At 38.5% G+C, this 24,589-nt stretch overlaps 1 protein-coding gene across 1 annotated transcript; it reads left to right on the top strand.

Moving 5' to 3' along the window:
* The first annotated feature begins 649 nt into the window (after window positions 1–649).
* On the top strand, window positions 650–23,400 carry LOC146483831 (transient receptor potential cation channel subfamily A member 1-like). Its single transcript, XM_085105972.1, has 10 exons — window positions 650–1,196; window positions 5,072–5,412; window positions 6,035–6,305; window positions 6,954–7,284; window positions 7,862–8,058; window positions 8,788–9,117; window positions 10,387–11,341; window positions 12,976–13,179; window positions 19,687–19,862; window positions 20,460–23,400. The coding sequence occupies exons 1-10, from the start codon at window positions 799–801 to the stop codon at window positions 20,803–20,805; spliced, it is 3,549 nt and encodes a 1,182-aa protein (XP_084962098.1). The 5' UTR covers window positions 650–798; the 3' UTR covers window positions 20,806–23,400.
* The last annotated feature ends 1,189 nt before the right edge of the window (window positions 23,401–24,589 follow it).

The raw sequence follows: 24,589 nt of genomic DNA, 5'->3' as shown, positions 1-24,589 counted from the left end.
CATTAACCGATCCCTGGTTCTAGCTTTACACTCCTTTTAACAATCTGGCCAAAACCCGAGATGAAAGAATTTCAGTAGCCCTACATTGATCAACTCAGCTTTGTCTGCAATCATCCTTCACGTGCTGGGCCGCCTAGTATCTACAATTTTTTAATCGTCAAAAAAACTGATTAAATTATTGCATGGTGCTCATTCTAAGTCGGAATGATGCCAGGCTTGTTTAAAAACTACTCCTGAATTCTTACTCATTTCCGAGAACTCTTTTGTGAAATCCTACTCATTTTCAGGTTTTCAGGCCTAATGGTAAAAATCTATACCCCATGGTGCTGCACATAACTATACAACTAAAAAAATAGACTATCACAGTACGTATATACCTCCGTTTTCCGAAAGACTATGTGATCACGGTGAATGATATTGTTTTTACTCTAGAAGCTATCTTCGATGAAGACAGAGCTCACTATATACTATATTTTTGCTACGCTTGTTAAATCATAAATATTCAAATTTCCTCTGTTCAAAGGGCTTCTTGCCAAAATTCCAAGACTGACCTCGTTTCTAAATGGTGCACTTGACTGTGCAAAGTTTAGCGCTGCGGGGGCATTTTTAATTCATTTTAATTGTTATGTAAAACATGATAACAATGTAATTCGCGTTTCATCACAAACAAACCGACGAATTGCAAACCACAAGACAAGCTCATCTCAAGAGCCCGTTAGAACCAGCCAATATTTTCACCCACTACTCCCAGCAACCCTGGCGACCAAACGCTCTAGAGCAGCTGAAAAAGAGGCCCTGATGTCGGATAAAAACAATCGGGGAGATCATTTACTTTCTCCAATGGACGACAAAATCGATGGAAACGCCAACCTCGGCGAAGGTCAAAAGAAATTTTCTGTCAGCAAAGAAAGATTAATTGTGGAAATGAGCGAACTTGCAAAGCCCATCATGTCGCGAGCAACCGGCGGCTTGTTCGAAGCTGTACGGGACGGAATAGTCGATCTTGTGAAGGAACGACTGTTGAAAAGAGAAAATACAAAAGAAATCGACAAGTTAGACCAGTCTGGGCTAGCACTGCTTCATCAAGCGGCAAGGTATAACCGAAGTAGCGTAGCTCAAACTTTGTTGGATCATGGCGCACTGATTGATGTCCGGACTAGAGAAGACAATCTTACACCGCTACAGATTGCAGCGAGGTAAGTTGCCTTGTCACGCAAGACAGCGTTTAGTTTGGGAAACATTTAGGGGCCAGTTATTAGAGTCTAACTTAGGCCGCGGCTTAAGACAGTCAGGCCTCCAAATCTGTTTATAAGTGGTTTATTTTAAGTAGATAACTAGTTTTCTAGTCTGGGATGCAAGCCTTCTTGCGTCAGTAGTAGAAATGTTTAGATAATTGGCTGTTGGCAAAATTGAAAATGGCTTAGAACGTGGTTTTGTTAAACACCGTCTAAACTGTCTTTTAATAACTGACGTAACCGTAGTCTTCCGGGACGTTACATTTAGAACACTTGCTATTTTAGTTATTTTGAGGCTCCCGCTTTGTCGTGCACGCAGACTGACACGCTGGCCTTGGATTACGGCTATGCATCAAACTCCCCGGCGCTTGAATTTGTGGAGCAATATTATTCCATGCTTGACTACATTGCACATGTCAAAACTCTAATATGATACCGCAACTCCGGAGTTGTCTTCGTGTTTTATGAAGTATTGACAAGTACTGTTCGCGATGAGTTTAATTAGAGTACCGGTAGTTGTTAAAGTGACGTTTTATCTTTATGAATCCGGCTACTATGAGCACCTCTACTGTTTATTTCACAAAGTTCACTAAACTTTGCCAAAGCCTGGCGGAATAGGTATCACTGCGTAACTTGTGGCAGCAAAACATGCAACCTGCATGATTTTGAAATACTACAAACTCAGTTGACTGATGAGAAGCTTAAAGTGCGCAATCTTGAAAAGTAATGATTGCGTGCACAAGACGCATCACTATTATTGGTCATTATTGTTAATTACTAACGAAAAAATTTATATGCATGTGCCAGTTGAAACAATAAGCAATAAGTCCTGCTCTGATCAAAAAATACTTCTCTGATGCAGCAAGTTCCGTGCAATATTTCAAGAAATCTAACAATACTGAAACTGATTCCCACTTTTTAAGGCATATTTCGAGAAGCTTCAGGATATTTAATATAATCTTCATATCGACAGAACCTAAAATTACTACTGCCAGGTTATTGAATTGTGTTGAGTGAAATTAGCCCCAGGGAAGAGGCTTAGAGACATCGAGAACTGAATACTGATACAACTATTAAATGTACATATCACCATTATGAAGTCAACACATTGGAAATTATTGATCTCAGACTGATGCTGTCTAGAAAATAAAACTGAGCAACAAAACCATGGTTGAAAATTTGGACGCTTCGTTTTCATTGACAGTCAGCAATTAGGCCCGCATTACTTTCGTTAATGGAACTGATCAGTCTGTAAGAATTAGTGCAATTTGCATTTTACAAGTCAGTGATCCTAAAGAAAATAATCCAGCGTCTTTCGGCGGGTCAACCAGTGTCTAGCTGATTGTTTTGCCGAAAATTCTAGTCTATAAAATGAAAAAAATGATAATAACAATTCGAAAGATTAAGATTTAGTTACAAACGAGAAAAATAAAAGGAGAAGAAGAAGTCTATGAAAAAATTCAAATCTCATCAGTTTCCGTGTGAATGTTACAGAATTATTTCGATCAAGTGGATTATAGATGAATGCTGTGTAATTTACTTATGTTAATTTCGTGCAGTGCCACACAAAAGCTAGATGTCTAAACATTACTTAACGATGGGCTCTAAAATGGAAAAATGTTATTATAAGTAGGGATAAAGAGTATTATATTCACAGATTGGATATTATGCGTTCACCAACGGCCAGATTCAGAGTTCATCACATGCAGTCACTCTAAAATATTATTCTCACAACAAGACCTCTTTCATAAAAATAAAGTACTTCAGCCTCTGGCTGCAAAGTGCATTAATGAAGTATCTATCTATTAAGTATGCCTGCCAACTTTTTCTGAAACACAGACATGCGATTTCCAACCAGGGAATGCCAGGATTTCCCAAGATTCTCCGGCCACTTCCGACCGAAGACGCTTTGAAGAATTTCAAAATACCCAAGAAAATGATTTTGCCCGACGACATGTTGCGAATATCATTCTTTTTAATTGAATGTTACAGGATTATCGAGGGATCAGGATAGATGTATACGCTTTGTTATGTTCGTGCAATGCATTATTAATTTGTTCCCAGCTGCACGCAATTCACAATGCTATTGCTGGTTTACAGTCCATGCTCCATTCACCCTTTCAGAATGTTGTCATGAATTTAGGTTGCGTTCGATTGATCGTATTCCGGAATGAGAATAAAGGGAATGGTTGTTAGATTTCTCTTTTAAAGTAAATTTGGGAAGATATTCCTGCAAACTTTCGCTGACAGATGATAATTTAAGAGCGACTTGGTACTCCAGTAACTCCTAAAAACCTCTCATGGGGGATTTCTTGTCATCATTGAATGTATTCCTTTTCCGAAATAGGGTCAATCGAACGCACCCTTAGAAGATTTTTACTGAACAAAAGAGAGAGGAGTGTGTCTGGGGAGGTTGTGAGTGGTAAAAATAAAAAGATTAATTAATAACATTTAATAACATAATCTTAAGATATTTAATTATTAAAATAGCATAATTATAATTTATAATAACAAAATATAATCTTAGTATTATAATTAATATAACTGATAATACAATCATAATAATACATATAATCTCATTAAAAACAGTATTTGACAATAACGGCTAGGAATTAATTTAACTAAACAATTGGCATGCAATATGAATTTAATCATTGGCCCAGATTGATCTTGGAGGTCATGGATTCCAATCCCGTTCAAGCCGGAATGTTTTTTTTTTCCTAACTGCTAAGGTTGCTTAAATAGCTAGCTGCGAGGGCCTTTCTTCTACTTAATCGTTCACCTGCAGTTCAAATATATGTTTCATATCTTCATATTCAAGATTTGTCAACGATGTACTTAGCACGCCACTACTGAAACAAGCCACAAAATCAGTTCGGAAAGTGCTGCTCACTAATGTAGCGTTTCAAACATTTTTTCTGAACCATTGTAATACATTTTCCTTTAAAAAATGGTTTAAATCATTTCTCCAACGGCCCCACATGGACCTTACCAGCCATTCTAAGGATGGATGACATCTTTCGAAGAATTTGCCATTTTAGTGTTGCCAACGTGGTTTTGTAGTTTGTACCCTTGGGTCTTGCTACTGGTCAAACGATTGTAAAACATTTGCCTTTCAAAAAAAAAAAGTTTAGAGCTTTCTTCGTCCCCACATGGATCTACTAGCCGTTCTAAGGATAGATGACATCTGTCTACAACTGCTGGACACATATGTCCGTTGTACAGCGTGCCCAAATGTACGTTTCGCTGAGAGGTTCAATTGATCGTGCTCCCACAGATACCATGTAACTGAAACTAATCAATTGTGTTTCATTATTAAATGCGCAGGCCCCTACACAACACTGACATTCAACTCTGACACTGTGGGGTCCATACTTAAGACCTTTGATAATACTACACTTATTAAACAAATCACACCATTCACGCATTTTCTTGATTGTCGCCTTAGCTACATTCACAAAGAGTCAGTGTATAATGCTTGAAAATAACATAATTACTAACTATACTAAACCTAGCTTGTTTCATCATAGTTAATAAAAGGAAATGGTTATGAAGCGAAACAAACATGACTTTGTCAGCATTTTCGCCTTGACCAATCAGAAACCGCGATAGATATTGAGCTGTGTTGGAGCAGCTTACCAATAAAAACGTGCCTACTATGAAGACATTCAGTTGTGGTGTGAACGTTAAAACAAAGGATTTATGCAGGGTCGCGGCCCTTCCAACATAAATTGCACTACCATTATTGTTATCAACTTTAAAGATGGCAACATTTCATAACCAGTCCCTCAATTAAATGTGGTTTCATACAATAAGCGCTTTCGTCCCTTTTTTAGATTCAACTGCGTCGAAACCGTCAAGTTGCTGATCCAAAGAGGCGCAAACCCTACCTTGGTGTCATCCAATGGCAGCACAGCTTTACACTTTGCCGCCCGTCGCGGGAATGACAAAGTAGCGGAATGTCTCGTGCATCATGCAAAAGTTGACGTCAACGCCCAAGACCTCTCCCACATGACTGCGCTTCATCTGGCTTGCGTCAGTGGAAACGTAACGATTTCAAAAATGCTGATGGATAGAGGAGCTGATATACGAGCAAAGTCCACCGAGCTTATGACTCCTCTTCACACTGCAGTGTATCACGGGAACACTGAAGTCGCTGCTTTGATTTTGGGAACGGGTAAGTGGTCGATGCTTCTATTGCTGTCTCTAAGATGTTACACTGACGTCGAGCGATTGATCGATCTGGACCGAGGGACTGTTTGACTACTGATGCAAAAAGGATTATTGGAGAGAGAACACTGCTGCTCTTTTGAATCGTTTGACGACATGATACTCTGGCATTGTCATCTCAGTGACTAACTCCCGTTCATTTACCCGGCTACGAAAAGCCCATAATCCAAAGTCCTTTTTTTCGTGGACGGTTTGACCATGAACAAAAAATGCATGACAAATCTCTTTCAAAACCAACACTGAAAAGGGAAGGAGGGGGTAGGGGTGGTGAAGGATAGCGATGGTATAAGGAGATAAGTCAAATGTGCCAACAACCTTCTCAAGATAAATGACTACGATTGTTACATTTGATTACTTTCCGTTATCAGCCTCAGAAAATCCCTGCCCCTTCTTATAGTTTGATTGTGTGTTTCTTTGCTTTTGCCCTCAAAGGAATGCTTGCATTGCTTAATCTATTCACACTCTCAGCAGTTGCACACCAATCCTAACTCTCTGTCTACCAATAACAGTAGCGTAACAACAAAACAGAAAGTCACAGCCACTCACATTATTCTCATTCTGTTTTGCAGTCAATGAAACAGGCCGGAACATAAAGGCTCTCGTAGGAGAAAGGGACTTGCACAACAACACTGTCCTTCACCTCGCTGCCGGAACAAACGACCTTAACACCGCAGAGGTGTGTCTTCGGAATGGTGCGGACATCGATGCGCTTACATCAAACAACGAAACGCCACTTTACGTGGCAACAGTTAAAGGAAACCTAAGGATGGTAGAGTTGTTGATCAGGAAAGGAGCTAATGTTTTTCTCAGGAATTCTGACTCTAAAACGGTTCTTCATAGGTAAATACTCATTTGCTAAATTTATCGTTAGGATCTAAACTAATGTCCCGGTAGTGCTTCAAATGTAAGTGCACTCTTTAAGTAAGTATTGCGCCTAAAACTATTTATCCAATCGAGTGGTCGGGCACAGATGGCAACACTTACTTACATCTAACTGTTTAAAGTTTTACATATTGTCATCCCCTCTTGACATTGAATAATCTAATTGCAAAAAAAAAAAAAAAAAAAAAAAAACAGAATGCAAAGATAAAAAAATCCAAAATAAAAAAAAGTCATGGCGGTGAGAATGTTGTTGTCATAGAAAACATCAAGTGACGTGAACAATGCAATGATGCACCAAATTGTTGCTAGATAAATTATGGGAAATGTCGCAAACTTTGCAGGTGTTTGCTCGAATGTGGAAAACACTTTTTTCCTCCCCTCCTCTCCCCCTTGACTATACTCTTTGTCATCGTCCCATTCACGGTTCCATTGCTATTATGCAGATTAACAAAAGAGCAAATAAAAGCTGCATCGAGAAGGATGATTTTTTCTCATACATTCAGTTATATTCAAAAGCAACTTTCCTAACGAATGCGCCATAAAATGGCCAACAATTACTACACTGAAAATTCTCAATAAAATGAATTCTGCTATTTTCTTTCACAGAGCAGCCGTGTTTAATCGCGATGACATCATCTCGTTTTTCCTGGACCATGGTGTACCCATCGACACTCGTGACTCCCATAGCATCACTCCTTTTCTAGACGCTGTAGCCGCTGGCCAAACTAAATGTGCTCGACTTCTTCTTCAGAGAGGCGCTGACTTCAAAGCCAGTGATATCTACATGAAAAATTGCGTTCACATGGCGGTTCAGAATGATCACCTAGAGACATTGCATATGCTCTTGGAACAGAAATCTGTTCTATGGAACCTCTACAGCCCTGATGTCAACGAGAGGGTTCCACTGTTCTATGCTGCCATGGTTAATGATGTTAGGGTGCGTACTGTACATTTTTTGCATTGCTAAAGCTTGGAGTTTATTAAATACGGCCAGTAAAAAGACACTGCTACTTCGCATTTGATATGCATTATTTGGAGTCAACCGACGTCAGTATTTCAAATATGTCTGTAACAAGGACAACTGGAAAGTCGTTGGTGTTCCTTTGAACTTGCTAGTATAATTGAACCCTTAATATAATGGTATATTAAACATCTTGCACTCCACATATCGTGGTTACTTTCTCCTGTTTGGATCCCTCGCATGATGAAGCATTTTCCCCTGAGGTGAACATTGATTCCTTTGAGTAAAATTTTATAATTCGTATAATTCATTACATTGTAATATTCAAATTTTCTCAAGAAAGACTAGCGACTACCATTTTTAGATTTAGATTTAGATTTTAGATTTAGATTAAACCAAATTATGGATGTTAGAGGGCCCAGAACATGGTTTCTGAAAAAAAAAAAAAAAGGCACAAAGTAGTCTTCTAACAAAGCAAATTTCCTCGATACGGTTATCCAAGTCATTTGGCTCATTTCTTGTATCCGGTTTTATTGTCTTTTGATTAAACTAGATAATGGATGCACTTTTGGAAAAGCAAACACGGTTCACCTTCCAAGATGAGACACAGCAAACTCCCCTGCATCTTGCTGCCCAGTATGGAATGTTTGCACACGTTGAAGTGTTGGCGCGACGAGTTGCCTCTGGCTTGAATGAACGAGATGATCAAGGAAGAACCCCACTCCATAATGCCGTCATGAATGGACATAGGTAAACACTCCTTGACACTCCTTAACTGTACAGTTTTTGCATCGTTAAATGGAAGTTTTGTCAGTTGAACAGGGGATGGGTGGGGTCTGTCACTGTTCTTTTGCAATTGAGAACTATTAGGTTGTAGATTAATGACGTCACGAGTTTTACGTTGTGTCTCTAGAACTGGAAAAGTCCAGACTCGAGTGTGTTGTATTTTGCATGGTGTGATGTCGAGTAATTGCTTTCCCCGTGCTCTAAAAAGTGTCTGTAAAGAACAGTAAAACAAGGCACTATTAGACCGGCTTCTGAAAACTGAAGGGGTTTTTTCTGCTAAGTTCCGTAATAATTGTATCTATTTTTGATGAAGGGCATACTTTGCTCTATTCTACCTATGCAAAGAACGGGTTGACTGTGGCTAAACTCTCGCTTCAGTACCAGCATCAAATGTTCCTTTAATTTAGGTTTTTCTGCAATGACCTGCCGCCACATTTGTTTAGAATTCAACCACTTTGCAAAAGTGTAGAGAACTGAAAAATAGCACCACGGCTTGTTATACTCGGAAATGGAAATTGTTTACAAGGAATCCTTCCCGAAGAACGTATTTTCGCAAAGTAAAGAGCAAAAAAAGAAAAACAAAAACAAAACAAACGACAACAACAACAAAACACTTAAACCAACATTTTTTACGTGCCTTTATTGGCGTCAATGGGGAACTCACTCACTAATATGGTGTCTCTTACCTTTCAGGAAAGTTTGTTACACTTTGTTAAAACTCGGAGCCGACGCATGTAGCACAGACAATAACCAGTGGACTCCGCTGATGTGGGCCGCCAAGCTTGGCTATGCAAAGTGCTGCCAAGAACTGCTGGCAACGCAAACTTCCCTGGATGACGTCAACATGGAGGGGGACACCGCATTACACATCGCCTGCAGGCAGGGACACGTAAACATCATAAACTTGCTGTTGGATGTCGGGGCAAGCTTGAATGTTTGCAACACGCAGAGTTTGACGTCTTTAGAGGTTGCAGTCCGGGTAGGAAACAGCGACGTGGCCATGGCTATGATCAAACATCCAAGGTAAGTAAATAACGTTATTTAACCAGGGTAGCCCATTCCGCTACGAGGCTGGTACCCATAGGGGCCCTGAGACATAAAGATATGTGCAAAATTTCTTAGAGTAAAAGAAGAAATGAAAAGAAGTCCTGAATAGGTATATAGAAGATTAAAAAACAAACAAAAATGTACAACGAAGGTCAATGTAAAATTTGTGTCGACTTAGTTCAGATTACCAAAGTGCAAAGGACTCGGAAAGTGTAGTACAGTATCGTCAGCAAACTTATTTTGAAATAGAACAATTAACTAAACACAGAGGAAGGTCATTAACGTACGAGACAAAATGTAGAAACCCTAATATTGAGCCCTGCGGAACACCAAATCGGATGGCTCGGCCTGAAGAAAGGTCATTTCCAAATTGAATTCTTTGAGTCCGTGTTGTAAGATAGTTCCTAAACCAATCCAGACTACTCCCTCTTACTCCGTAGCCGGTTCTAGCTTATGAAGCAAGCATTCATGGTCTTCAAGGTAGAAAGATTTTTCAAATCAATAAACACGGCGCCAATCATTTGCCTATCCACATGTATTCCATAATCAGTGAGATAAACTACTGCAGTGCTTCTACCAAAAACCCGACTAGTAGTCTGAGAGTAAGTCATTTTCTGTTAAAAAAAGCCAACAATTGAACTTAAATGGCACGCTCCATGATCTTTGATACTAAAGGAAGAACTGAGGTCGGTCGATAATTATTAGACTATTATTTTCATGGTCTCTTGCTCCTGATATAAAGATAGTCCTTATGTTTTCAGTGTCGTCACACCGAACGGAGTAAGTCCCGATGGGAAAGATCCCAGAGAGTACTAGCCAGTTTGAAGTTGACCACGTCAAACGTAACTACCTGAATTGATTTAAGATACGTGCTTTGGTCAAATTAATATTGCACCAACGAAGACCTCGCTCGCTGTGGAAGAAATTTTACCTCATCCATAGCACACAGCTGACTGGCATATGCTCACATCATCACTGATCTTAATGACCCACACAGGTCGCACCAAAGGAGATTCTGGATCTTTCAGTTGCAGAGCTACCCGAGAGTGAATGGCAGACTTCTGAAAATGAAGCTTGCGAAGAAACCGCCTGCTAAATTAGTTGAACACGCTTGATTGTTACATCACATGCTCTTTGTTGCTGTTTATACTTTTCTGAATTACTTATAACTTATCAAGTGCTTCGAAGGTAGGTTATTATACTACAGATTTATTTATTATTAATATTTGTTTTGCAACCTTGTAGATGGCCTGAAGTAATGGACCACAAAGACAAAAATGGTCACACTCCAATGAAACTACTAATAGAATTCTTTCCGGAGAGCGCGGAACTGCTGATGGACCGATGTGTTAAACGCTCGGAGATGATAGGCTCAAATGATCCTAGCTTCTCAATTACTTATGACTTCCACCTCTTAGACCCAGGACCTGATGACCAAGCTTTCGTGCTTGGAAGACGCTTCTTTGGACCCAGTACTATGGTGAAACACCAAAGAAAGAAGCTCCTCCTGCATCCACTAACACAAGTTCTGTTGAGTCAAAAGTGGTCTACGTTTGGACGCATTATTTACTACTTCAATTTTCTGTCATACCTGGTTTTTGTGGGTCTCTATTCGGCTTTCATCATCATTGAAAGGAAAAAACTGAACTTCACGACAACCTACGAGGTACAAGGACAGGAATGCTACGATGATGACTTCTTTTATTACGATGAAAATGGAACCTGGGTAGAAGGTTTTGAAACCGTGTGCTACCCAGTGTCACAAATCTACGAGGGCCAGACGAAGTTCACCCACGGACTTTCGTTTATAGTGTTTACATTTGCAGTTATCCATCTCGTAAAGGAGATACTTCAATTAATAATACAACGATTTAGGTACTTTACGGAAATCAGCAACTTGCTGGAGTGGCTGCTCTATGGGACTGCGTTCGCTTTCATGATTCCATACGTCATGCCAGGTGACGTCACTAACGACTTGTTCCAGAAAATGACAGATCCATACCTTCTTTGGGTGGTGGGTGTGACATCGATTTTCCTTTGTTACGCGAACTTGGTTCTGTTTCTTCGTCGATTTCGTCTGTTTGGGATTTATGTAACCATGTTCGTGGAGGTCACCAAGACAGTACTCAAGGTCCTTATTGTTTTCTTCGTCTTCATCATTGGCTTTTCCATCGTTTTCTTCATTCTCTTCAAAGAGCAGGTGAGATGTACTTCGGTTTAGTTTCGGTTCCTTCCATGGAGATTAACCCTTTTAAGCCCTGGTCAAACGGCGCATGATAGTCGATGATAGCTGATGATCATCAACACTATCATCAACTATTATCAACTATCAAGCAGGTGGTCAAACGACTCAAAGTATCTCGTGATAGCTGACGATAATTGGCCGCAAGCTTCTTGTGTAGGTACCTGCCAAGTGTGCTGAAAATCGCAAACAAAACTCGCATGCATGAAAAACTATCTTCAACTATCATGAAGAATTTGAAAACGCTTAAAGTGAATGACAGTTGATGATAATCAATGATAGCCCATGATAGTTGGTGGTTAAACGAGCGCGCGAGTATAAACTATCATTGACTATCATTCACTGTTTGACATTTTGACATTTTCACATTACAATTCGGATAACAGGTGGACGGCTTATTGGATGAACAAGTCGTCTTAGTATGAAAAGGATAGAGACGCTATTTCGGACGTTAAAGTCGTCTGATTTTGTCTATTGATTTTTCGATTCGTTATATGGAGATGATAAGCAAACATTGCGTCCCTCCCGTTTTCGAGCTAAAAAGACGATACCAGGAAAGGTGTTTTCACTAAGAAGATAATTTGCCCTTCTGATCTACAACCTGTCTGTTCAGAAAGTTGTCCGCCTATTATCCGTCTTGTAGAGTGAAAAAGGAAATTGAGTCATCGAAGCTCAATTAGACTTTCGTCTTTTTTTTTTTGTAAAATAACAATACGGTTTGGAACGTTTTGGAAAAAGTTTTCTGTTTTGTGAGAGATTTACATGGTCACGGCTTTAAATTTCCACTTAGTTTTCTTCAAAAATCACCGAGGTAATTCCCACATATTTTTCTTATCATTTTGTTTTATACATGCAAGTAAAGGAAAAAACAAAAAAGTTAAACCGTTGGATTTATGATAAATATACCATTTGTAGAAGAGTGCTGCTCCCCGAACCGTTTTCATTTACATCAACTGAAAAGTATTGTATTAGTTCTCAGCAGAGGCGCTGTGCCAGTGTACTGGTTTGCGTGTCGAATCATCGATCGCACATTGGGGCAGAAAATCGGACGCTCGGTTGTTCCAGGCTAGATTGGTCTTTAGATTGATGTGACTTTTCCTCAGACAATAAATTTACCTCCATATTGTCTCTCTATAGTTACCCAGGTGTATAAATGCGTACTCATGCGACATACTGCTGGAGAGTAGCAATACTGCTATCTACTTCATGTTATGAATAGCGTATAAATCTCCTGTGGTATGGGCCAATGGTATTATTCTCAAATGTTTTCATATCTTTGTCAAAACGTTCTGATGGCTTCTGTTTAAACTGTGGATGTCCAAAGAGATGTAAGAAGTATGAGGGGAAGTTTCCGCTTTCAATATATTGGCGCTCGCGACTTCGCCTTCCACAGTACAGTTCTTGCATTTGATTGACAAGTTGAACCAGAAGGCATCAGAACGTTGATAAAAGGTACCGAATAAAAATAAATAGATAAATAAATAAATAAATTAATTAATTAATTAATAAGATAAATAAAATAAGGACTTTGTCATTATTTGCATCAGTACAGAGTGAGGACATTTTAACAATTAATTGCTCATTTTTCAAAGGATGCATTTAATGACCCAGGCCGAGCATTTATCAAGGTAATGGTGATGATGATTGGAGAATTTGAATTTGAAAATACCTTTGTCGATACCATTGGCAAGAACAGTACTTCTACTCGCAAACCACTCAACCCATTCCCAGAAGCCTCGTTTGTGTTTCTCACCTTCTTCCTGCTTCTCATGGCCATCATTCTAATGAACTTACTGGTATGTTGCTTTGATTTGCTTCTCTTTTATGTGGTCAGTGTAAAACGTGTGTAGCGTTGACTAGGCCTTTTTAAGAGTAAGGTAAGGTTAAATAATCCCGGGAGTACGTAAGCTACGGAAGCTTTCACACGGTGAAGCTCCGCCTTGACACTCAAGCTCCTATCCTTTCACATAATAATTTCGAACGAGTTGTTAGCCCTTTCATACAAATAATCGCTGTGAAACAGGAACATGAGAAAACTGTGGTACCCCATTTTTCCGACGGAAAAGCTAGATTTTAGCATTCTAATTTCTTCAACGAATTTTTGCTCAGTTTTTGCTACCTCTTATAATGCTTAAATTTAGCTGGTACCCTCTTGGTGAAAACTGTATTTCTGCAACCACTTGAAACCTTTCCCATGCTGCCCATTTCATCCAATCTAGTCTCGCCTCGTTTCGTCTTGCCTTGTCTCATCTCATGTCATCTTAATTTCGAACTCAAATAGACAAGGACCTTTATTTGGTGCTGTGTCGGTGAGGGAGTACAAACGAATGTTTTTTTTTTTTTTTTAATTTTTATTTGCAAGAAAACACACAGTTACATACAATAATAAACTAGACAGTACTTAGTACGCACTTACACTTTGTACAATATTACAATTAGCTTACTCACTCGCTGGCCCGCTAACACACCATTCACAACACTCACTCACTCATCTCATGCTCTCATGCACTCACTCACAAAAAATTCAAAGTCACACCCGTACAAGTCATATATATTAAATAGGTCTAAATATTGTCCATTTCTTTTTAAATATGTCTAATGTATTATTTTTCGTACAAATAAATTTCTCTGTGTCATACTTTAACGATACTTTAAATTTGTAACCACCTATATTCGGAAGTTCGTTATTTCTTCTACACCCCCATAAATAAATTTTTCCTATAAGTAACAGGTAATTTAGTAAGGGGCATTCTGGTGTTAGACCACCGATTAAAATATCTCTCAACTCAAGATGTATTTGTTGTTTTGTCAGGGATAAGTAATATAATTCAAAGTTTTTCCAAAAAGTAATTGAGTAAGAACAATTATAAAAGAGATGCTGTATAGTTTCTGATTCCCGTTTGCAAAAAGAGCACAGATTATCTGAAATATAGCCGATTTTATGTAATTTTGAATTAGTGTAAAGTATAGAGTTTAATACCTTAAACTGAAAGGCCTGAACGTATGGCTCAAAAGCAACTGAATGGGGAAGACAGAAAGCTTTTTTCAACGCCTCATCAGATAAATTAAATTCACACTTTAGTTTTTGCGCATGATTAGGGAAGCGTGCCTTTTTACGGACAAAAAGGGAATAGTAATCTTTAGATTTCTTTTTAGTTACATCGAAAAGACCACTGTCAGTTTTGAAGGATGGATTTAGGACTATGGGATCCGGTTTATAATTAGCATTTCTTAAATTGAGCGGTATGGAGTGGCGTAGACCAGTCCATTCCAGAAAATTCGTCTTCTCTATGTATTTTGCCTGTAATTCATAAGAGTCGATATTATTAAGATCAAAGCGTAAGTCGCCCACAGTTCGAATCCCATTATTGAAGTACCTTTTATAGAAAACTGGTTTATTGTTTATTCGTATTTCTTGATTATTCCAGATAAAGTAATGCCAGTTAGTATCATTTGCATTGTCTTTGCGAAACTCAGACCACCATTTCAATAACTCTGCATAGAATTGAGAATTAATATTTAAGTCTTTAATATTATAATTGCAATTAAAAAGAACCAGACCACCTGTTTCTTTGAGAAGATATTCTAAATAGCTTTTCCATACGCCTGAATTATCACCAAAGATTCTTTTCAGCCAGGAGAGGCGGAGAGATTTGATCATGCTTTCAATATCAACCATTTTGAGGCCACCTCCCTCATAATTATTTATTGCAGATACTCTAGTTACTTTGTCTTTACCTTTCCATAGGAAATTGTATATCAAATAGTTTAATTCTTTCACTATATGTTCAGGGGTAGGTAGCAAAGAAGATATGTAAACAACTTTCGGCAAGAGCAGAGTTTTGATAATAGTAACCTTCCCGTAAAGGGATAACCCCCTGGAGGACCAGATATTAATTAATTTTTTTATCTTGTCAAGCCTTTCTGAGAAGTTTTTTTGAAAGAGAAGTTTTTTATCATATGAAAAGAAAACTCCAAGGGCTTTTATTGGATCGCTCGGCCATTTGATTCCGAGCGGCTTCATTTCATTTCCTTTCAGCGATCCCAGCCACATTCCCTCTGTCTTTGAGCTATTGACCTTTAAACCTGATATATTTTTAAAATTCTCTAGCAACTGAAAGAGTATGTGGGCCGACTCTATGTCAGCGAGAACCGCAGTTGTATCATCAGCATATTGTAATAATTTGGTCTCTTGTTGTTCAATTACAATTCCCTTTATTTCAACATTTTCTCTGACGGAAATTGCCAAAGTCTCAACAGCTAAAAGAAAAAGATAAGGAGACAAAGGGTCACCCTGCCTGACTCCTCTTGAAAGGTTAAAGTATTCTGATGACAAGCCATTATTTATCACACAGCTTTGAATATTCTTATAAAAAGTTTTCATCCAACGCTTAAATTCAGGGCCAAAATTGAAGGCATCCAGACAGTTAAACAGAAAGTTCCACTCTAAAGTATCAAAAGCTTTTCGAAAATCAATAAATATCATCAGACCAGGTATATTTTCTTTTTCTGTAAAATCCATAATATCAAGAATTGACCTTACCGTTTCACCGATATAGCGATCTTTAACGTAACGGATTGATTACAGTGTATAATATTAGGCAGGACATTTTTAAGTCTAGAAGCAATTACCTTCGAGATTATTTTGGCATCAACATTGACTAGAGAAATAGGTCTCCAATTTTCTATTAACGTGCGATCTTTTCCTTGTTTTTCTATTAAAGTGATGACAGCTTGCTTTTGGGAATTGGACAATTCTTCCTTTACAAAAGACTCATTTATGCAATTAATGAACGGCTCACAAGTAAAATTCCAACATTTTTTGTAAAATTCAATTGGGATTCCGTCATTTCCGGGAGACTTATTGTTTTGAAAAGTTTCTAAAATGCTTTTACATTCGTCGATGGTAATTTGGCCTTCACACGATTGTTTCTGTTCTTCAGATAGTTGCGGAACATTTAAATTGTTCAAAAAAGACGTGATGGAATCCGTATCTGTCGCTTTTGATTTGTACAAGTTGTAACAAAAATCCTTTTGTTCGGAGAGTATCCGGTAAGGATCAGTTGTTATAGCGCCACTTATTAACAGCTTTCTGATATGTTTCTTCACATGATTTCTCTTTTCCAAATTCAAAAAGTACTTAGTGCTTCTTTCTCCATGCTCATGCCAGCGAGCCCTTGCACGTACAATAATTCCATTCGTTTTCTCTTCATAAAATAATTCCAGCTTCTCTTTGACTTCATTTAAACGAGATTTGTTTAAATCATTTGGGTCATTTTCAAACCGTCTGGTTGCTTCTTTGTATTCCTCTTGAATTATCTTTTCTACATCATTTCTCTGTTTAGTTTTTTCTTTAGAGTACTTAATAGCATGCTTTCTGATATTGTATTTAATCCAATCCCAAACTGCGCGTTTGTCCGATAACTCTTTTTCCCCCTCCAATTTCCATTTAGAAATATTAACACTCAGATAATTTAAATATTCCTCATCATCCAAGAGAGAAACGTTCATTTTCCACATGCCAGGTCCTTTTGCCTCTCCAATTTCACCGAGGATTAAACTAATTGCCGCATGGTCCGTTCTTATCGCAGGGATAATGTCCGTAGAATTGACGAAACCACACAGATTATTAGAAATAAGCCAAAAATCCAGACGACATAATATAGTAGGTGATTTTTGACTCTCCAGATATCAACCAAATCCAATTCATTTTGCACACATTCTATGCTATTCACAACCGATTTCCTTGGTATCATTATTCCACCTCGTTTATCTAGATTTGGGTTTAAAGGGCAGTTAAAATCTCCACCTAAAATTATATTCTCCTCAGAATCTAAGTTTTTAATTTGAAGCAAAGTATGCAACTTCCTGAAGAATTGGACAGATTCTTTATCTTTGTTTGGTGCATAAATATTGACGAGTACATACACTTTGTCGTCAACTTTAATTTTAGAAATAACAAAACGCCCGAGGGGATCGGGAATTGTGTGAAGCACTGAACAATTTGCCTTGTTGTTGATCAGTATTGCAGTTCCACATGAATTTGGGCTACCGTGTGAAAAAAGCATTTTTCCGCCCCATTCATTTTTCCATTGTATTTCTGTTGTTTTGTTTGAGTGCGTTTCTTGTAAAAAAAATCACATCTGCGCTCTTTCTGCGACACCAGGTGAAAATTGTACGTCTTTTTTTGAAGTTGCTTATTCCCCTTACATTCAGAGACATTATTTTTAAAGTAGCTGACATGTTCTACCTGCGTAAACAATGAATTCCATATATAAGAACTGAAATTCCGAATAAACAGCTGAGGGTTGAAGGACTTACGAACTTCCGTAAAAAATATATTCCTGATTGTTTTGAAGTAAATACAAAAGAAATCATTCTTCGCTTAATACTCAACAGTGTGAACTTTGCAAACAAACATCCCACTAAACTAAGACTGACTAAAATACAACCGCAAATGACGTATAAAGGAACACACACATTACTCCTCTCTAAGAATGCAAGATGGAATAATATAAACTCCATCCAACATTCAGAACTCCGTCGAACTTGTTAGCCCCTTATTCCAATTGAAACACTTTAGGCCCGCCAAATCAGAATTCTCTTAACATCATTTTATGTAAACATTAGAAATCGCAACCGACAGAGCGCAATCAAAAGCGCATTCTCTAGCCAAACGGAAATTTACATTGGGACAAATTTACCATTTATATAGAGCTTGTCCGGTTCTGCTTTGCTAAAAGATGCCTTCATACCGTTCTTTTTGGCCTCCTTTAACTTCTTGATTTGTTTACGTCGGCGCTCAATAATCTCCTGAGGATAATCTTCCAGAACTTTAATCTCGGAATCTTGCAGGTGAAAAGAAGCTCTCAATACCATCTCGCGATCCTGGTAGCGGAGAAATCTTGCTATAATCGGTCTTGCCTTTTTAGCGGTAGGTTTCCCCAGACGATGTACTCTCTGCAATTCTATCTTCTTTTCTGGGTTTTCAAGTCCAAGGCCATTCTCCAGAAATTCAAATAAAATGTTACGTGTGTTAATCGCTTCGCTGCCTTCTTGATTACTCTTTGTTTCCCTTTCAGCCAGACCAAAGAATTTCAAATTTTCTCTACGACTGTAGGCTTCTGCATAGAGTTGCTGCGTATGCAGGTCGTCTTTAGCTGTTTCGAGAAACTTTATTTGCAATTTTAAGCCTTCCAATTCTGTATTCATCCATTGTAAACCGTCATCCATCTCCTTCAGATTCTTCTCAGTAACACGTGCGCCATCTTTCAGCTTCGATACGTCGCTTTCCACTATAGTCATCTTTGCACAAAGATTGTTTAAGGTGGTTTCAATGCTGTCTAGCTTATTCAGCTTAACTAGTATTTCGTCGAGCTTCTCTGTCCACTTCTCCGACATATCTACGGCAAGCGGTGATTCGGGCGCTCCTTCCAAAACTTCTTGGACTTCGCCTTCGTGTTCAGCGTGCGTCGAGTTCTTGAGCCGCTTATCTAACGGAGAGCTTGATTCCGACCCGCTAGAATCACCTTGTTGGGTTAATGTACGTTTTTGAGTAACAGATTTCGTTGGTAGCTTTAGAGTGACAGCAATATCATCCATAGACGGGCAACATTTAGTTTACAATCAGCTAACAAGTGCGGAGCTCTTACGGACACGTCTGTTCAGCCATCTTGTCCGTGCCCAGTCCCCCACAAAAACGAATGTTTTGATTGGCTACCGTAAAGAGATTTGGGAGATCATATCATCTCATCTCGTCTTATCCCACCTCACAGATTAAGTCTGGTAGCGAATGAAGTACGCATGCTCATGGGCTAAAAAAGATAGTAAAGTGTTGGGAGAATTAAAGCTCCTGTTCTTAGATTTCACTGATTTGTTTGACTTTCCTTTTGTTTTGTTTGCTTCGGCCATAAATTCAGCAGTTAAACATTGTCTCATCTCTGTTTTGCCTGACGTTCGTTTACCATCTCTATGCGAATCAGTATGTTTCCAGAAGAAAAGCGTACCACTAAGTGAGGACACTTTCTAATAAATTAATGTCAAGCAAGTGTTTTTGACTGTTAAACCGATGGGCAATATTTTGAATTGGTTTGAAAATAAAATATGAATTAAGCTGATAATTAGCGATGATCTCGTACATCAAGCAGTCCAGTTTGGAACTTGTTCATGCCTGTGTTCACTTGTCATTCCCCCATGCTTTGTTTCTTAAATTCCATTTTGTTTCTTAAAACGTTTAACTTATTAAGCCTCCTCAGGGTAACTTAAGGAGTGCGCAAGCTAAAACCACTTCTAAACATTCATAGGTTGGCCTTGCTGTGGGAGACATCGATTCTATTCAGAATAATGCAACTCTAAAGCGGTTAGCAATGCAGGTTGAGTTTGTTGCCGAGATCGAAGAAGGCTACCCAAGATTCATCACGAGGAGACTTTACCACCCAACGCTGGTATTCAGGCCCAATCGACCAAGCAGATGGAACAGGTAACATGCTTGGTGCTTGATGAAAGAAGTGAATTAAAAATCAATGTAGAATAGGCTGATGTCCAGTTGATTCATCGCTGTTATGTCGGGCATATATGATTACCTTATCACAAAAACATTCTAGCCACCTTTTTTTTAAAAAAATATTTAAAAATAACTGAGCAAAACATGCACACGGGATTTTAATCGGCAATATCGCATAATCTTTTGGAATTTCCTCCAGTTAATTCCTGCCAGTTTGGTATGGATTTCTCCCCGTTCGTCTTTTTTCTTATTTCTTTGTTTTTGCAGTTCTAAGCGGCAGGAGCCATTTAGGAAGAGAAGAAAACTCTACCCTGGCTTTTAATGATGGGTGTTTTCGTTTGGGAAAATAATCCGTCAACAATGAAACTATGAACTGGAGCATGTGTGGGAAAAAATATTTACCAGCAGGGGAATAGGAATGTATAGTCATTGAAAAAGAGCCAGCAGCTATTGTTTTGCAGGCATGTGAAGCCAGTACTTCTACTAGAAACGGGTTTTATAAAGCCATTATTTTTTAAACGATCGTGGGTGGTGAATAAGTACTTTTCTCATTTTTCTGTTTCTTTTGTCAAGGGTGATGGCCAGGCTTGGAATCAAGAAGTCTTCCCAACACGACTTCGGTCTTCCGTCTGACGAGCAAGATTCCAATTCATCTGAATTCACCGAGGTTAGAAAGCAACTCGATAAAACTAAAAAGCGCATCAAAACGCTAGTAAATGTCATCGATGCTCAGAACAAATTGTTGAGAAGACTGGCCAGAAAGATTGATCCCGAGGCGGAGATTGGCTCGTGCAGCCTTGACGACATTAGACCGGCTATGGAAGAGGGGCAAGCTGCTGTAGCGCCAGACTTCCTCGATGGAATGTTGCCGCAGGAAACTGGCGACAAAACGTCTGGTATTCAGACAACATCGTGTTAGTTGGAAGACTTTCCCACCAATCTAATTATAATTGAGGGGGCTCAAATTTTCAATGTTTATTGCGAATATTAGAATTTTTGTCATAATGAGTTTGGAGCCATTAGCCGGCTTTCATTCCTGATAGGATAGTGATCGATATCCTAACAATTTACACTGAGCAGTTAGCTCAAGCTCGGTCTCCCTAGTAAGCGATAACTCAGCAGTTGTCGCTCTGTTCATGTCCCAGTTAAGGACGGTACCTCCTAACACAGATGTATTTTTTGTCAGCTTGTGACTATGTAAAAAAAAACAGGTCTAAAAAGACTATTGGTAACCACGCATTTTTTAAAGATAATTTAGTAGCAATGATTCAAAAAACCTTTAAAATATAAAACAATGTATGGAATATATATATTTTTTTCCAAATTAAAGCTTAATTATCTCTGAAAAATACCTGGTTACCACCAATTTTTGGATTTCAATAACACTTACTAAGCTCTCTGTTTCCCATACAGTTACAAACCGTGCAAAATAGCTTTGAATTAGTGGGCACCTTCTTAAAATAATAGGAGTTCCGTGGACCATCCCGAAATGCACAGAACGAATGCGCAGCAGCAAAAGAAGCCACCGTCCCTAACCATATCTTGACCCAGCCATCTAGACCGGGTTTTCGTCTACTGGGGCTCGACGGATTCCGTCCCCTCTTCCCCCACCCTCTGTATACTTCGCGACTATTGAAGCTATGACGATGACTCATGGAGTATATAGCGAACAGTGATGACGTCACATTATTTGGTAATTACGTCATAACTGCCAAATGGCAGCCATCTTGGATTCGCCATCTTTGACATCTTGGAGTTTTTTCCAAAACTTCAGGAAAGCGCCAAAATTGAACAAAAAATAATTAAAACCACTAAAACAACACTAACATGAGCTAAAAAATAAAGGTTTTCCATGTTCTCAAAAAAAAAATGGCCTGACAAAAATTGATTACCATGGTAACATCAAAGTCAATGACCACTAACCAACCACACCACATTGCTTCCAGATAAATGTGTGAAAAAGTCACCAAGTTTCATGGCGTTTCCCAAAATATTAAAAAAAGTATTTCTGGTTCAAAGTCGCCGTCGGAATAATCCGTCCCTTCACTCTTTCCCCTTCCGGTCTAGATGAGGTTAATTCGCGCTATATATTTTTATGTATGGAGGCGCTGTTAGGTATCTTAGGGATAATATAGACAACTTACAAAATAACTCTGGGACAATTATCACACAGATGGGGGATAACCCAGGTTTCAGTAGTTCAATGGTCTTAGGGAAAACTAGAAGCTCGGTGATCTCAATAATTTAAAGATTTAGGGATAATGTCCTAAAGATTATAGGAGTGAGGGATAAACCAACAGCTTCTGTCAGGGCCTCTGTGTTGTATTTAGAAAACTATAAACATAAGAAAATCGAGTGACAGATTTTTGATGACAGTTAACCGGTAGAATTGGACTAGTTTGGTCACTAGGTCAACTGTAAACGTTAATTTTAGTTACAGTCCATTTTCTGTCATCTTCGATCTCCATACCAAGATGTCGATGACAAGAGAGATTTCCTTGTGATTGACAAGAAGGTAGAATGTTGACTTGCGATCACGACATCGTGAGAAGTTTTATCTAATGTAGTGAGGGAGCGCGTACTGGAGAAGGGGCGCCTCTTTTAGCTACAAATCATAGGCTTGCAGGTGCACTTGTCAGACAGGTGGCTTGCCTCGGTCCATGAAAATGTTTGAAAAATATTGAGAATTAACCAGATAGAGTGACAGCCAAATGGCACTGAGTAGTTTTTTTGTGAACGCTATTTAATATTTAGACTATGGGATACTGACACGGTAGTAGAATATTGTAAAACTTGGGAGACGGGTTTCTGTTGAGATAGGATAAGTTCGGTATAACCTGTAGTAAATTACCGCAGACTAGTATAGGCTGATTGCATGTTACGTCATAGCGGCCATGTTGGTAGTTAGGAACAATAACTTTTTTCTTCTCTGGGAGTTAACTGCCATTTTTATGCAAACTATGTGAGCAAAGTTTCGTTTGTTTTGGCACAAACATGGCGGCAATGCAATCAACCTATTCGAAAAATCGGCTTATGATTCAAGATAGTGAGAAGCCACTGAATGTACTAAATATTAGGGAATTTTACTTAGAGAATGACATTGTCTTATCCCTCCCAGTAGCTTTCCCGAACTAATTAATTCCAAATGGGTAAAAGGGTTTAGTTTCTTAAGAATCTGCGTTACAGCGTCAGTGGGGTAGTGAAGACGAATATTTGGTTTCATAGAATAAGTTGATAATGTAAATTGGCTATGGTAAAGAGATTCAAGAGCTGACATTTTGAGCGTTTTGGCGAAAGAACGGTTGCGTAGCCCTACTGCCCAGTATAGTGAAACCACACACAACTAACAATTCCTTGATTTGTGTTGACAAAGAGCTAATGATCAAAATCAATTGATTGAATCTCTTAACTGTATCTAAATTACCTTACCAATTCAGTTAAAAAACATATATTTTTGTGTACAAAATTTGTCAAGTATTCAAGAAAAGCGAAATATACAGTATTTTTGTTGTAAGTTTTGTGTGCTGAGGAATACAGAATACACAGAAACAAGGGAGGAGTGAGTATTGTCCTTTTTTACCACACCGTGGATGCACCCACGCTGTGGTAAAAAAAGGACAATACTCACTCCACCCTTGTTTCTGTGTACTCTATATTGTGAGCGCATCGCTTTTCGGTTCCAGGCTCATTTTCTATTTACCTTCCCGACCCCCCTCACGGACTTGACTTACGTAAACAAACTTGGGCAAATTCCCATCTTTCTGTAATTTGTTTTTATGATGCTCTGTTACCAAACCACAGGGAAAAAACAACAACAACAACAACATCAACAGAGTACTCAGCTTTTTGCGGGCGTATTTAATTAACCTTACGTCTTCTTCTGAAAAGAACTCTACCAATAATTTAATCATTTATTTGCTTTAAATAATTCATCGCTACATGCAATCTTCAAAGACTATTGATTTTTGCTATTTTTAAAAGGTCCTATTTAGGCACTGGATTACTGAAAAAGCGTGCTTACTCCCATTCTTGGTACCATCCTTAAATCAAAAAAAGGAAAAATAAATACTTAAATCGCGAATGTTAAAACTCCTTCGCAGCTCCCTTCCATTCTAAAACGTGACTATTTTCCTTAAGTTTGAAATAAGATTCGTTGCACCAGATAAACGGATAAACGAAGTTAACTTTAACAAAGCCATTAAAGTAATAAAAAGAAAAATCGGGTATGTCGTGAACTACGCCCATCTAGTGACCAGTTTTCCAGGCCAGATTACGAAAATGAATTCAAAATGTGATTTTCAGTTTTTACTGAAGTACACTGTACTTTTGAAGAAAGGCGCATGCGTCATAAGTGCAAATATTCACCTACATCGTCTTTTGATTACTTTACTGATGGCTACCATCAGTGGCGATTTTATTGCAGTTAAAAGGTCGGGTAGAAGATGACCATGTAGCAGTCATCTCAATCGAAAAAAATCACCTGGAAATCACCCGACGCTGAAATACCCGAAAAAGCTGCATCATAGACTGCCTATTGATCCAAAGGAAGACTAAATCTAAATCTAAATATCATTATGTCGGCAAAGTCGTATTGGACATCTTGTCAACTCTAGAATAATAATAATAATAAATAAATAAAACTGTACTAAAATATACAAAATAACAATAAAAGTTATTCTACCGATAAGAATTAAATTGAATTA

The sequence above is a fragment of the Pavona decussata genome, unplaced genomic scaffold (genome assembly GCF_977016875.1).
Source record: "Pavona decussata unplaced genomic scaffold, jaPavDecu1.1 SCAFFOLD_38, whole genome shotgun sequence".
NCBI lineage: Eukaryota > Metazoa > Cnidaria > Anthozoa > Scleractinia > Agariciidae > Pavona > Pavona decussata.
The sequence above is the reverse complement of the archived record's forward strand: the minus strand, read 5'-3'. Positions and strand labels throughout refer to the sequence as shown.